The 12,584-nt window shown below is 40.0% G+C and overlaps 1 protein-coding gene across 1 annotated transcript; it reads left to right on the top strand.

Annotated features, from left to right (window-relative positions):
• The first annotated feature begins 416 nt into the window (after window positions 1-416).
• On the top strand, window positions 417-12,409 carry slc39a9 (solute carrier family 39 member 9). Its single transcript, XM_061743918.1, has 7 exons — window positions 417-775; window positions 3,391-3,499; window positions 7,141-7,341; window positions 8,215-8,283; window positions 9,131-9,216; window positions 9,974-10,108; window positions 11,120-12,409. Exons 1-7 carry the CDS (start codon window positions 680-682, stop codon window positions 11,357-11,359), a joined length of 936 nt encoding a protein of 311 aa, XP_061599902.1. The 5' UTR covers window positions 417-679; the 3' UTR covers window positions 11,360-12,409.
• The last annotated feature ends 175 nt before the right edge of the window (window positions 12,410-12,584 follow it).

Below are 12,584 nucleotides of genomic sequence, written 5' to 3'. Positions count from 1 at the left end.
TATAACTATCCCTCTCAACACATAATATATACTACATAAATAAAATACTGTAAAGTTAATGACAGAAAAAAAGGAAAAACAAAGCAAACTTTTTTTTATTCGTTTATTTTTTTAAGCAAAAAAATGTATTTTTTTTCCTTTTTTTTTTTTATTATTTTTTTTTTAACAAAACAAACATATATCATCCGTCCACTAGGAGATATGACTTTCCCTGTAAAGACAGAAAAAAGGGAAAAAAACAACTTTTTTTTAATTTAATTTTATTTATTTATTTATTTATTTATTTTAAACAAAAAAAACATACGTTAAATAAAAGATATGAAGGATTTAAACGTTCCCTAATACAATACTGTAATGACAGAAAAAAAGGAAAAAACCAAAACAAACATACGTGGCAGCGCCGGCGTGACCTCTGACCCGGAAGTAGTCGCTCCAAACAAGAGCTGCTCCAGTTTCCGACACGTCGAGGAATTACGGCGTTTTCGTGACATTTGAATGTTATTTTTCTTTAAAAAAGGCGCTTTATTAGATGTTTGCAATGAAAGCGGGTGGGATCGGGTCGTGGTTTATCTGTTGATGCGCGGAGCCGCGTGGCAGAGCAGCGGCTAGTTAGCTTAGCTCGGACCGGTGAGGGTTCTGGTTAAACCTGAGCGGTTCTGGTTCTGGTTCTGGCTCGATCATGGAGGACTTCAGCTCCATCAGCCTGCTCTCTCTGGCCATGCTGGTCGGCTGCTACGTGGCGGGGACGATCCCGCTGGCCGTCAACTTCTCCGAGGTGAGTTCTGGTTCTGGAATAAACACACATCTGCTGGGACTGATGACAGAAGAGAGTTAAATAGAATATATGTGTCAACTTCTCCGAGGTGAGTCCGAATCTGGAGTAAACAGACATCTGCGGGGATAAAACAACCTTTATCTTCTGAACTACAACTACCTTTATGTTCTGCGGATGCTGGAACTACAACTACCAGCATCCTCTTGGGGGCTGGAATACAATAATAGAGGATAGAATAGAAGAAGAGAGTAGAATAGATGCTATCCTATACTACCAACATGTGGAATTCCTTACCGACAGCCATAAAAGAGAGCAAATCCCTAATCTCCTTCAAGTCTGCCCTAAAAAGCCACCTACAGGAGGCTGCTACTCGTAACTGGGAATAATCAAAGCCTCTACTGCACATCCCGCTGTTCCCTCTGATTATTGCTTCTTGTTTTTGTTTTTGTGTTGTATTACCTAGCTTATTCTATTTGTCTCATCACCTTTTTAGTCTCTCTCGGTGCAAAATAACACTAAATTCCCCCCTTTTCTTTTTTTTTTACAATCTTCCCTACAAAGTACTGCTTCTTACCTGTATTTTATACGAGTTAAAAAAGGTCTCCAATGTAAACAAGTGTAATGCTTTCTTGGAATAATTCCTTTTAGTTGACTTTGTATCAGCGAATCTGTACTGTCATGAAACTGTACCTGATCCTATGCAATTCTTCTAATAAATTCTTCAATCAATCAATCAAAAGAAGAAGAGAGTAGAGTAGAAGGAGAAGAAGAGAATGGAATAGAAGGAGAAGAAGAGAATAGAATAGAAGGAGAATAGAATAGAAGGAGAAGAAGAGAATAGGAGAAGAATAGAAGAGAATAGAATAGAAGGAGAAGAAGAGAAGATAATAGAATAGAAGGAGAAGAGAAGAGAATAGAATAGGAGAAGAAGAGAATAGAATAGAAGGAGAAGACAAGAGAATAGAATAGGAGAAGAAGAGAATAGAATAGAAGGAGAAGAGAAGAGAATAGAATAGGAGAAGAAGAGAATAGAATAGAAGGAGAAGAAGAGAATAGAATAGAAGGAGAAGAAGAGAATAGAATAGAAGGAGAAGAAGAGAATAGAAGGAGAAGAAGAGAATAGAAGGAGAAGAAGAGAATAGAAGGAGAAGAAGAGAATAGAATAGAAGAGAATAGAATAGAAGGAGAAGAGAATAGAAGGAGAAGAAGAGAATAGAATAGAATAGAAGGAGAAGAGAATAGAAGAGAAGGAGAAGAAGAGAATGGAATAGAAGGAGAAGAGAATAGAAGAGAAGAGAAGGAGAAGAATAGAATAGAAGAAGAAGAGAAGAGAATAGAATAGAAGGAGAAGAGAATAGAATAGAAGGAGAAGAAGAGAATAGAAGGAGAATAATAGAATAGAAGAGAATAGAATAGAAGGAGAAGGAGGAGAATAGAATAGAAGGAGGAGAATAGAATAGAAGAGAATAGAAGGAGAAGAAGAGAAAAGAATAGAATAGAAGGAGAAGAAGAGAATAAAAGAAGAGAATAGAATAGAAGGAGAAGAAGAGAATAAAAGAAGAGAATAGAATAGAAGGAGGAGAATAGAATAGAATAGGAGGAGAAGAAGAGAAAAGAATAGAATAGAAGGAGAAGAAGAGAATAAAAGAAGAGAATAGAATAGAAGGAGGAGAATAGAATAGAATAGGAGGAGAAGAGGAGAAGAGAAGAGAATAGAATAGAAGGAGAAGAAGAGAATAGAAGGAGAAGAAGAGAAGAGAAGGAGAAGAAGAGAATAGAAGGAGAAGAAGAGAAGAGAAGGAGAAGAAGAGAATAGAAGGAGAAGAAGAGAATAGAAGGAGAAGAAGAGAAGAGAAGGAGAAGAAGAGAATAGAAGGAGAAGAAGAGAAGAGAAGGAGAAGAAGAGAATAGAAGGAGAAGAAGAGAATAGAAGGAGAAGAAGAGAAGAGAAGGAGAAGAAGAGAATAGAAGGAGGAGAATAGAATAGAAGGAGAATGGAGTAGAATAAAATAGAGTAAAGTAGAATATAAGAAGAGAATAGAGTATAATACAGTGTTTCCCAACCCTGGTCCTCAGGGCAACACTGTCCCACATGTTTTATATGTTTCCCTTCATCATCACACCTGATTCTAATTAATGGTCCTAATTAGCTTGTCATCGAGTTCTGCACAGTTCTGTTGCTGACGCAGCTACTTATATCACGGTGTGCTGAAGCAGGGAAACATCTAAAACATGCAGGACAGTGGGCCTTGAGGACCAGGGTTGGCTGCCAATACTTGCTGTTGAATCTCAATATAGTACTAGTATTAATATGTTGCAGAACTACAGTCATATAATTCATGCAACAGCTGAAAAAACAGTTTTATTAACACTAACCCAAATCAATATCGGAATCGAATCAAATCTTGATAATCGATTCTGAATCTTTAGAATCGGAATCGAATTGATTCTTGACATTTGAATCGATCCCCAGGCCTACTGTTGGGGGGGAGTGGCGGTGGGTTTTTCCTGAAGTCTTGAGCAGGTTCAGCTCCATCCTCTGCTGATGCTGGAACTACAACAGCCTTTATGCTCTGCTGATTCGTCCTCTAACCAGTGTTGTATTTGCTCTGCAGGAGAAGCTGAAGCTGATCACGGTGCTGGGAGCCGGGCTGCTCTGCGGGACGGCCCTCGCCGTCATCATCCCCGAGGGCGTCCACGCTCTGTACGAGGAAGTTCTCGAAGGTAGGAGCACAATTTAATTATTACAATACTAGCAATGTGACTGTCTGTGTTGGCCGGCCGCCATTTTATTGAATTGTATTGAAGTTTATCTCAATGGATTTGGACCAAACGGCTATGTTGACTTAAGAAAGCCACACAGAAGTGAGTGTAAATCGTTAAAAATGGGGGGGGGTTAGTTAGTTTTGTAGTGAGCGTAAATGTTGGACTCTGGAGCAGCAGAAAAAGGTCAGAGTTCCAGAGTGGTGGGTGACGGGTCAGTCACGCTGAGGCCGTTACAGAGTCTAAACCTCACAGAGAATCAACAGAATGAACTGAAAAGGACTTGAAACGGCATCATCATCGGTACAAGATCTTTGAGAAAAATTAACAGAAATGAATGTTGTAAATAAATTACATAAACGTGTTTAAACTGTACAACAAAATATTACCAGTGTGCCTTTTTTGTAAACCAGGCTTTGCATTTACTGTTCTTTGTTTCTCTTCTATTGGTATTTGATCCTTGCATTTGACTTTGACAAGCTGAAAAACTGGATTTTAAATTCTTTCTTTAGGCAAGACAGGTTTATTTCTAAAGCTCAGTTCAACACCACGGTCGACTTAAATACATTGAGTGTTTCAGCTGATCTGAGGCATTCTGGGAGTTTGATAGAAACTGAACGCAGCCTCTCCATGTCTGGTTCAATCTAGACACCTAAAATTTACAGTGAGAGTGAAAGAAGCTTCAAGCGGCAACGCTTTTTAAAAAAAAAAATTGTCTCGGAGCTGCTTAAAGTCAGCCCGAGCCGCGAGCAGCTATGAAGTGACAGAGCTCCTGGTAGATCTGGTCGTTCCTTATCTCCCTCTAGATCCCTTTTTAATTCTCTCCTCAGCACCAGGTTTATGAACATCTGCACCTCAGAGTTGGAGCACCAAACAGACTTTTTGTGCTGCCATTGCCTGTCGAATAAAATGAAGAAGCTGCGAGTCGCTCTTTTGCTGATTTCCGCCTCCTGACTCAGACGTCTGACTCCAACCCCCCGACCAATCGGTGGCCTGTACTGTGATGATGTCAGAAACAGCCCGACTCAGCCGCTTGGAACCTCGGCAGAATAGAAACAGAAAAGTATCTACTCGGCACGCCTCCACCTAGGGCTGGGCGATATATCGAGATTTGAATATATATCGATATATTTTCAAACGTGATATGGTACAAGACAATATCGTTTATATCGATATAGCTTTTTTTTTTAATGATTTTGATATAGCTTATTTTGTGACAAATTGACTTGAATGTTTTATTTGAGATTTGCACAAATGTTTTGTTATTTGCACAACTGTCAACTTCAGTGGAAAAGTCTGCCTGTTACTGTCTACATTGTATTAATTGCACAGTGTATTTTAATTTAATTGTTATGCAGGAAAGGGATATTTGTTTTATTTTATTCAAGAAGCATTTTTATTCTATATATGCAGGCAGTTTATTTTTATTTCATTTGTTTTATACATTTTGATATTGTGCAGACCTCTGTTAATAAAATGAACCTGTGTGACATTTGGCACGAGGCTTTGTATTAAAACTGACTGTTTTTTTAAGGGTTTGCCTCAGAAAAAAATGAAGCTAACAGAGATGCTAACAGAGATGCTATGCTATAATTCTTTGGGGGAAACCCCAATTATGGCACAGAAAAAATATCGATATATATCAAGTATCGCCATTCAGCTAGAAAATATAGAGATATGACTTTTGGTCCATATCACCCAGCCCTATCTCCACCCGCCTCGACCCCTAGTGGAGAAGCGCAAAACGGGGTTGAGTTGAGTTGAGTAGGTACTTGTGGAAAAGCGCTATTAGTGGGGACCGGAGCAGCAGAGTCCTGAATGAGCTGCAGTTGTCTAACTCGCTGTTTCCCATCCCTGGTCCTCGGGCCACACGGTCCTGCATGTTTTAGATGTTTCCCTGCGTCGACACACCTGATTCTAATAAATGGTCCTCATTAACTTGTCATCAAGGTCGGTACATCTCTGTTGATGACGCAGCTACTTGTAACAGGGTGTGCTGAAGCAGAGAAACATCTAAAACATGCAGGAAAGTGTGACCCGAGGACCAGGGTTGGGAAACACTGGTCTAACTGACTTTTAAGGTGGACTGTAAATATGCTGTTACAATAATGAAGCTACTAAAGATGGATGCTGGTCTCCAGGTCCTGCTGAGATATCAGATCTTTTATCCTTGATATATTCTTAAGGTGGTAGTAGGCTGACTTTGTTATTGCTGTTTTTCCATCTCTACACCCAGATTTCTGGCCTGGTTGGTGGTTTTTAGGTGTCTAGATTGAAGCTCTGTGGTGACCTGTAGTCGTTTCTCTTTGGCTCCAAAGACAATTACCTCAGTTTTATTTTTGTTTAACTGGAGAAAGCTGTGGCGCATCCAGTCATTAATCTCCGCAATTCATTTACAACATTCACGCGTTTATGAATTTTTGTCTTTATCATTTTAATTTTAACAATATCAGTGGCACTTTAATGACCCAAAGCTCTGTACATTATTAGAAATAAATATTGCTGTTGAAAATAGGTTCCTGAAATAAAAGTATGAAAATACTTAAGGTACTAATTTCTTTCAAATTTTAACAAGATGAAGAGTTTATAGATGATTATATAGAGAGTTTAGTGTCATGGTTGAAGCTGCATCCAACAGAACGATGACTGGAGCTGGTTCGGTGTGAAAACGACCCTATTTATTCTGATGGGACTCAGGTTGGTTTTGACTGGCAGGCGGTTGCCGTGACAACGGCAGTCCGCAGACGGATGCTGACAGAAACCAGTCCAGAGTACCGGTAGTCCTCTCCATCTCCAGAACGCACTTGTACCTTGTAGGAAATCTGCATCGCGGCGTCCCATAATCCTCTGCAGCAGTTTCAGAAAGGAAGAAGCAGAATAATTAGGGCCTATTGTATCTGTAGGAATTGTTCTCGTTGTTTTTCTCGTTTTTCTTCCAACGAAGTGAGGGCCTTTTTTCCCCTCTAAACGTGCCCCAAAAGTCACCAAATTTTGCACGCAAGTCAGGCCTGGTAAAAAATGTGACATTTAATGATTTGCATTAATGGGCGTGGCCTAATGGCTCAACAGCGCCCCCTAGAAAACTTTGTGCCTCAAGCCCCACAATACGGTTTGACGTACATGCATGAAAATCGCTACACACCTGTATCATGTCGCAACTTAAAGAAAAGTCTCTTGGCGCCATGGCCGAAACCAAACAGGAAGTCGTCCATTTTGAAATAATCGTGTAATTTTGCCGCTTCTTCGCCCGAACCATAACGTGCACCCAGGTGTTATTCATCAAAATGTGCGTCTCCATCCTGCGCCGATGCGCATTACTTTTCTCAGTTAAAAGCGTTACCGTGGCGACGATAGACGCCAAAAAGCGTGCCCCCCCTTCATCTGATTGGTCCATATTTGATAGTTCCTATTTTCTGCCATAACTTTTGAATGGTTTGATATAAATAGTTACGGGTGTTGTCATCGGACTCAGTTTTGAGTCCTTGACCTTTTATTGGTGAAAATTGCACGTGCGAGGGCTCGTTCATCGCTGCTTGCAGATTTTCGGCTTGGTGTGTCAGGGCCTTAATTGTAAATGTAATGTAATAATCCCTGTTTCCCAGGTGCGCACCAACACCAGCATGCCCAGGTGGGGGCAGTCGAGGCCTCTCAGGCGAAGGAAGCAGATGCGGCGGTCGGCACCACCAACCACGAACACGGCCACGAGCAGCTCCACGCCTGCATCGGCGTCTCCCTGGTCCTGGGCTTCGTCTTCATGCTGCTGGTGGACCAGATCGGCTCGTCCCACGTCCACAACACCGAAGGTCCGCAGCAAGAACTAAGAGAGGGGGGTGTAAACTATTAATCTGGCAATTATTTTATTGATTAGTCGGCTAAGCGAATGAGTAATTGGAGGATTATTCTAACGATTATTTTTCTGTTGTTCGATTAATAAAAACCCTAATGTATCAAATAAATATTAAAATCCAAAACAATATAGTTTAATGAACACAGCAAAATTAAAATAAAGAATAAAATTATACCAAATAAAAAGGCCTGTTTACTCTAACAGTCCAACAAAACTCTCTCCTGTACAAAATTACTAAAGAACACTTAGCAGTTGGAATTTATAAAATCCAAATGTGTTAAAAATAACATATTTGGATAAAACAGCACTGTTTCACTCTAAATTACACATTTTTATTACATAAAGAAAAGTCCAACCACGTAAAGGAAACATAGGAACCTTTGTATAGGGGATGGAACTTCAAATAAACTAAAAGTTTTCGGTAAGAATAATTTTTCGGTGGCACTTTAGCTTCTGTTCACAGATTTAAAAAAGAAAACAAAAAAACAACATGTTTTTATGCCGGTAAACGGAGTTATGACCAGAAAACATCAAATGTAGGAGCTGACGCAAACAATAATTTGATCATGTGACATTTGTTTTTACAATTATTGTTGTCTCGTCCATGAGAGACGAGGGGGGACTCCTTTAGATGCTCCAACATCTACGGCGGTGGTACGGCGTTTGGGACAAAATTTAGTATTAGTATAGTATTTAGAAGTAAAGTATTCCCAGACTTTTGATCTTCTGATGACTTTTTGGGCTGTTTTTGGGGCTCTGTTGGGAATTGTTGGGGTGGGTTTCCAGGATCACCTGGCTCATCCCAGAACCTGTTTGTCACCTGTTTCAGATCCAGAGTCGGCCAGAGTGGCCTCCTCAAAGATCACCACCACCCTGGGCCTGGTGGTTCACGCCGCCGGTGAGTCTGGTGTGTTTCAGAGAGGCAGTACTCGAGTTGAGGGGGGTGGCATCCCCCCTTAAATAAAAACGGTCCAAATCATCCCCCCTGTAAAACTGTCATCCCTCCTTTCCATCCCTTATGTCATTTCATCAATTAATGTGGTTTTATTGCTATTTCAACATTTAGAGTCATCACCAGAAAAATAACACCAGAAAAATAACTTATTTGACAATTTTCACCTGTTTCAAGTAAATTTTCACTTGAAATAAGTAGGAAAATCTGCCAGTGGGACAAGATTTATCTTCTCATTACAAGCAAAAAAATCTTGTTCCACTAGCAGATTTTCCTACTTATTTCAAGTGAAAATCTACTTGAAACAGGGGAAAATTGTTGTTTTTTCCAGTGATGAGTCTTGTTTTAAATGTAATGAGATTTTTTTTACTAAAATGAGACATTTTAACTAGAAATAAGGCAAACATTCTTGTTAAGATTTTGAGTTTTTGCAGTGATCCATGTTACTTATCCTGTGAAGGACAGAGTGATATTGATAAGTTCAGAAAAGTGTTTTTTATTGTTGTGTTTTGATGTATTTGATGTAAGCCCAGTGGATATTTAAAGCTTACAGAAGGCTGCATTTAACTGCTGCTATGTCATTCCTGCAGTATTTCTGCAGGTGTTTTGGTCACTGCTATTATTTGTAATATATTCTACTATTTGTAATCAGCACAAATTATCTGTCCCCATATGATAAAATCCACCATCCCCCCTGATTTGTTTTTTTTACAACTCGAGTACTGCAGAGAGGGTATAGATGTTGTTGTTTGGTTATTGCATGTGAATCACCTGGTTTTATCCTGGTCACCAGCTGACGGCGTGGCGCTGGGAGCTGCTGCTTCCACCTCTCAGACCAGCGTCCAGCTCATCGTCTTCGTCGCCATCATGCTGCACAAGGTAACAGGAGAGAAGAGGCTTCATGGTGTTTTTGTTTGCTGCCACCACAATATGCAGCTTTCTCTCTAAGATAAAAAGATGAAATAGAATTGCAATAATTAGAATTATATGAAAAGGAAAAAAGAAAATAGAATACAAATGCATGTGCATATACACGTGTGTGTGTGTACCGGAAACATGCATAATATAACATGTAGCATATTTTCCGGACTATAAGTTTCCAAGTCATAAAATGCATAATAAAGTAGGAAAAATAAGTCGCATTTTTGGGTGAAATTTATTTGATAAAATCTAACACCAAGCACAGACATGTCATCTTGAAAGGCAATTTAAAATAAAACTAGAATAGAGGCAACAACAGTTATTCAGATAACTATAGCATAAATAACATGCTAAGAAATTTACAAAACCAGCCGTGTCTCTCCAAACAACTCAAATCTAATGAAATCTTCATCCTGGGTGTCACTTTTAAACAACTCCACTAACTCCGGAGGTGGAAGATGCAGCTTCCTCTTCTACGTCACTTATGTCAGACTGATCGTCAGTTGCAGTTTAGTGTGAAAATAACATGTGAAAAGATAAACCAGTAATAATGTGTTAATAATTTCACACCTAAGTCGCTCCAGAGTATAAGTCGCACCCCCGGTCAAACTATGAAGAAAAACGTTACTTACTTAAATCCGGTCCCTTCCCCACCAGTCTGAACCTGATCAGTAGTTACTGTACGTGTTTAACGGCTGCTGCTCCTGGTCTTTAGGCCCCGGCAGCCTTCGGCCTCGTGTCCTTCCTGATGCACGCCGGCCTGGAGAGGAACCGCATCCGGAAACACCTGCTGGTCTTCGCCCTGGCGGCGCCGGTCCTGGCCATGCTCACCTTCCTGGGCCTCAGCCAGGTAACTGTTTCCATGTTTGGGAGGAACCAGCGTTTAGCTACTGACACAAATGTGGTTCTGGTTTGATTTATTACAGTTCATTCTGCACATAAATACAAACAAATGTTTGGTGTAGTTTTAGTTCAGCATCTTTTTTTTTTTTAAATGTGTTTTTTTTTATTGTATTATTTTTTTAACTTTTTATTTTGATATTATTATTATTATTATTATTATTATTATTATTATTATTTTTATCCAGCAGCTTCTTAAATTTGTTATTTTTTTAACTTTTTTATTTTTTACTTTTTGATAATTTTTTTTATTTTTTGTTTAAATTATTATTATCCAGCAGCTTCTCTTTTTTTAAATTCATTTATTTTTTACTTTTTAATTTTTATTTTTTACTTTTTGATAATTTATTTTTAATTTTTTAATTTTTGTTTAAGTTATTATTATCCAGCAGCTTCTCTTTTTTTTAAATTCATTTATTTTTTACTTTTTTATTTTTTACTTTTTGATAATTTATTTTTAATTTTTTAATTTTTGTTTAAATTATTATTATCCAGCAGCTTCTTTTTTTTTTTACTTTATTTTTATTTTTTACTTTTTGATAATTAATTCTTTATTTTTTGTTTAAATTATTATTATCCAGCAGCTTCTCTTTTTTTATTATTATTTTTTCTTTTTACTTTTTTATTTTTTACTTTTTGGTAATTTTTTTTTTTTAATTATTTTTAAAATTATTTTTATTTTTTACTTTATTTTGTTGTTATTATTATTATTATTATTATTATTATTATTGTTATTTATATTTATATCCAGCAACTTCTTTTTTTTTGTTTATTTTTTACTTTTTTATTTAATTTCTTTTAATGATTATTATCCAGCAGCTTCTTTTTTTAAAATGTATTTATTTTTTACTTGTATTTTTTACTTTTTTATTTAATTTTTTTTAATGATTATTATCCAGCAGCTTGTTTAGCACTGCTCCCTGCATGTTGTCTGAGTCTCTCCTCTCTCTTCCCTCCTCAGAGCAGTAAGGAGGCTCTGTCCGACATCAACGCCACCGGCGTGGCCATGCTCTTCTCCGCCGGCACCTTCCTGTACGTCGCCACCGTCCACGTCCTGCCCGAGGTGGGCGGCGGCCACAGCCACGCCCCCCCCGGGGCCAACGGGGGCCCCGGGGCCAAAGGACTGAGCAAGGTGGAGGTGGGGGCGCTGGTGCTGGGCTGCCTCATCCCGCTGGTGCTGTCCGTGGGCCACCAGCACTAGAGCATCATGGGAGATCGGACCTTACCAGTGTCTTATCTCCTCAGCAGCTTCGTCAGACTTGAGGATGAACTTGAACCGGGGAGCGAGTGGACGACGACGTCCGCCGGACGTCCTCTCTAAGGGAAACTTGGACCTTTTCTTTTTCTAAAGCTCCGTTTGTTGACATCAATGTGGAGTTTTCGGTGTTGCGTTGTCATGTTTGTCCGGAGTCCGAGAACCAGCCCAGATTTTATCGGTTATCTTTGTGCGGAAGGCGGTCGAGCGGCGAGGGTTCGACCTGCGGGAGCCGCGTAAATCTCTTTTTAAGTAACTGTACAGTGTAAATCTCTTTGCAAGAATACAGATTTATTCAAAAAACAAAAAAAAAACGTTCAAGTGCCATATTAGTGGGCGTGGAACCGCGGGGAGCTCGCAGTTTGCACAAGACCCCGCCTCTCTCCGACAGCTTCAGCTCGGCTCGCCGGGTCGGAGGATTGAGCGCCGCTGGAAACATCTGTTGTGGGAAGCCCCGCCCCCCACTGTTTCCTCATGGGAAGCCCCGCCCCCCGCTGTTTCCTCGTGGGAAGCCCCGCCCCCGGACCGCCCCCGACGCATCGCAGCGTCGCCGCTCTTCCTTCTGGGACAAATTCTTTCTGCTCTTTTACCTGTGATGTAAAAATGGACCTCGGTAACCGAGATCTGTACATACTTTCCTGTGATTGTAGAGTCTTAAAGGGAGTTTTTTCGGTGATTCTCAGTGAAAGATTTGCCTTACAGAGGGGCATTAAAGCCACGCCGTGCAGCAGTACCACCTCCGACCACGAGGGGGTGACGTTTTCACCAGAAGTTCAGCAGATCCAGCGCTGCCCCCGTGTGGCCGGAGGCGGCATCGCTCCACGGACGGAGAACCTTTAGGGACCACCGGCTCAGGAGAACAGACGTGTTGTTGTACGACGGTTTTATATTGATTAACACAACGAAGGGCAATAATCATGCAGTCAAAGGTTGGAAGGTAACGAATCTGTCGGATGTTCTCAAACTCGGTCCCATTAAAGCAGACGTTGGTCAACACAGCAGAGCCCCGTGTTCTTGCTTCAGGTGTCGGTGCTTTACTTTCAGAGAAACTTCTTCCCTCCACAGGCGACAACCTTCAGGTTTCTGATCCTGCGTTTTCTTTTGACCTTGGCATACATGGGGGTGTAACTTACTTACTTACGTACTTAAAGGGGACCTAATATGGCAACTA

Source organism: Cololabis saira, chromosome 16 (genome assembly GCF_033807715.1).
Source record: "Cololabis saira isolate AMF1-May2022 chromosome 16, fColSai1.1, whole genome shotgun sequence".
NCBI lineage: Eukaryota > Metazoa > Chordata > Actinopteri > Beloniformes > Belonidae > Cololabis > Cololabis saira.
Note: the sequence above shows the minus strand (reverse complement) of the source record. Positions and strands in the feature narration are given on the sequence as shown.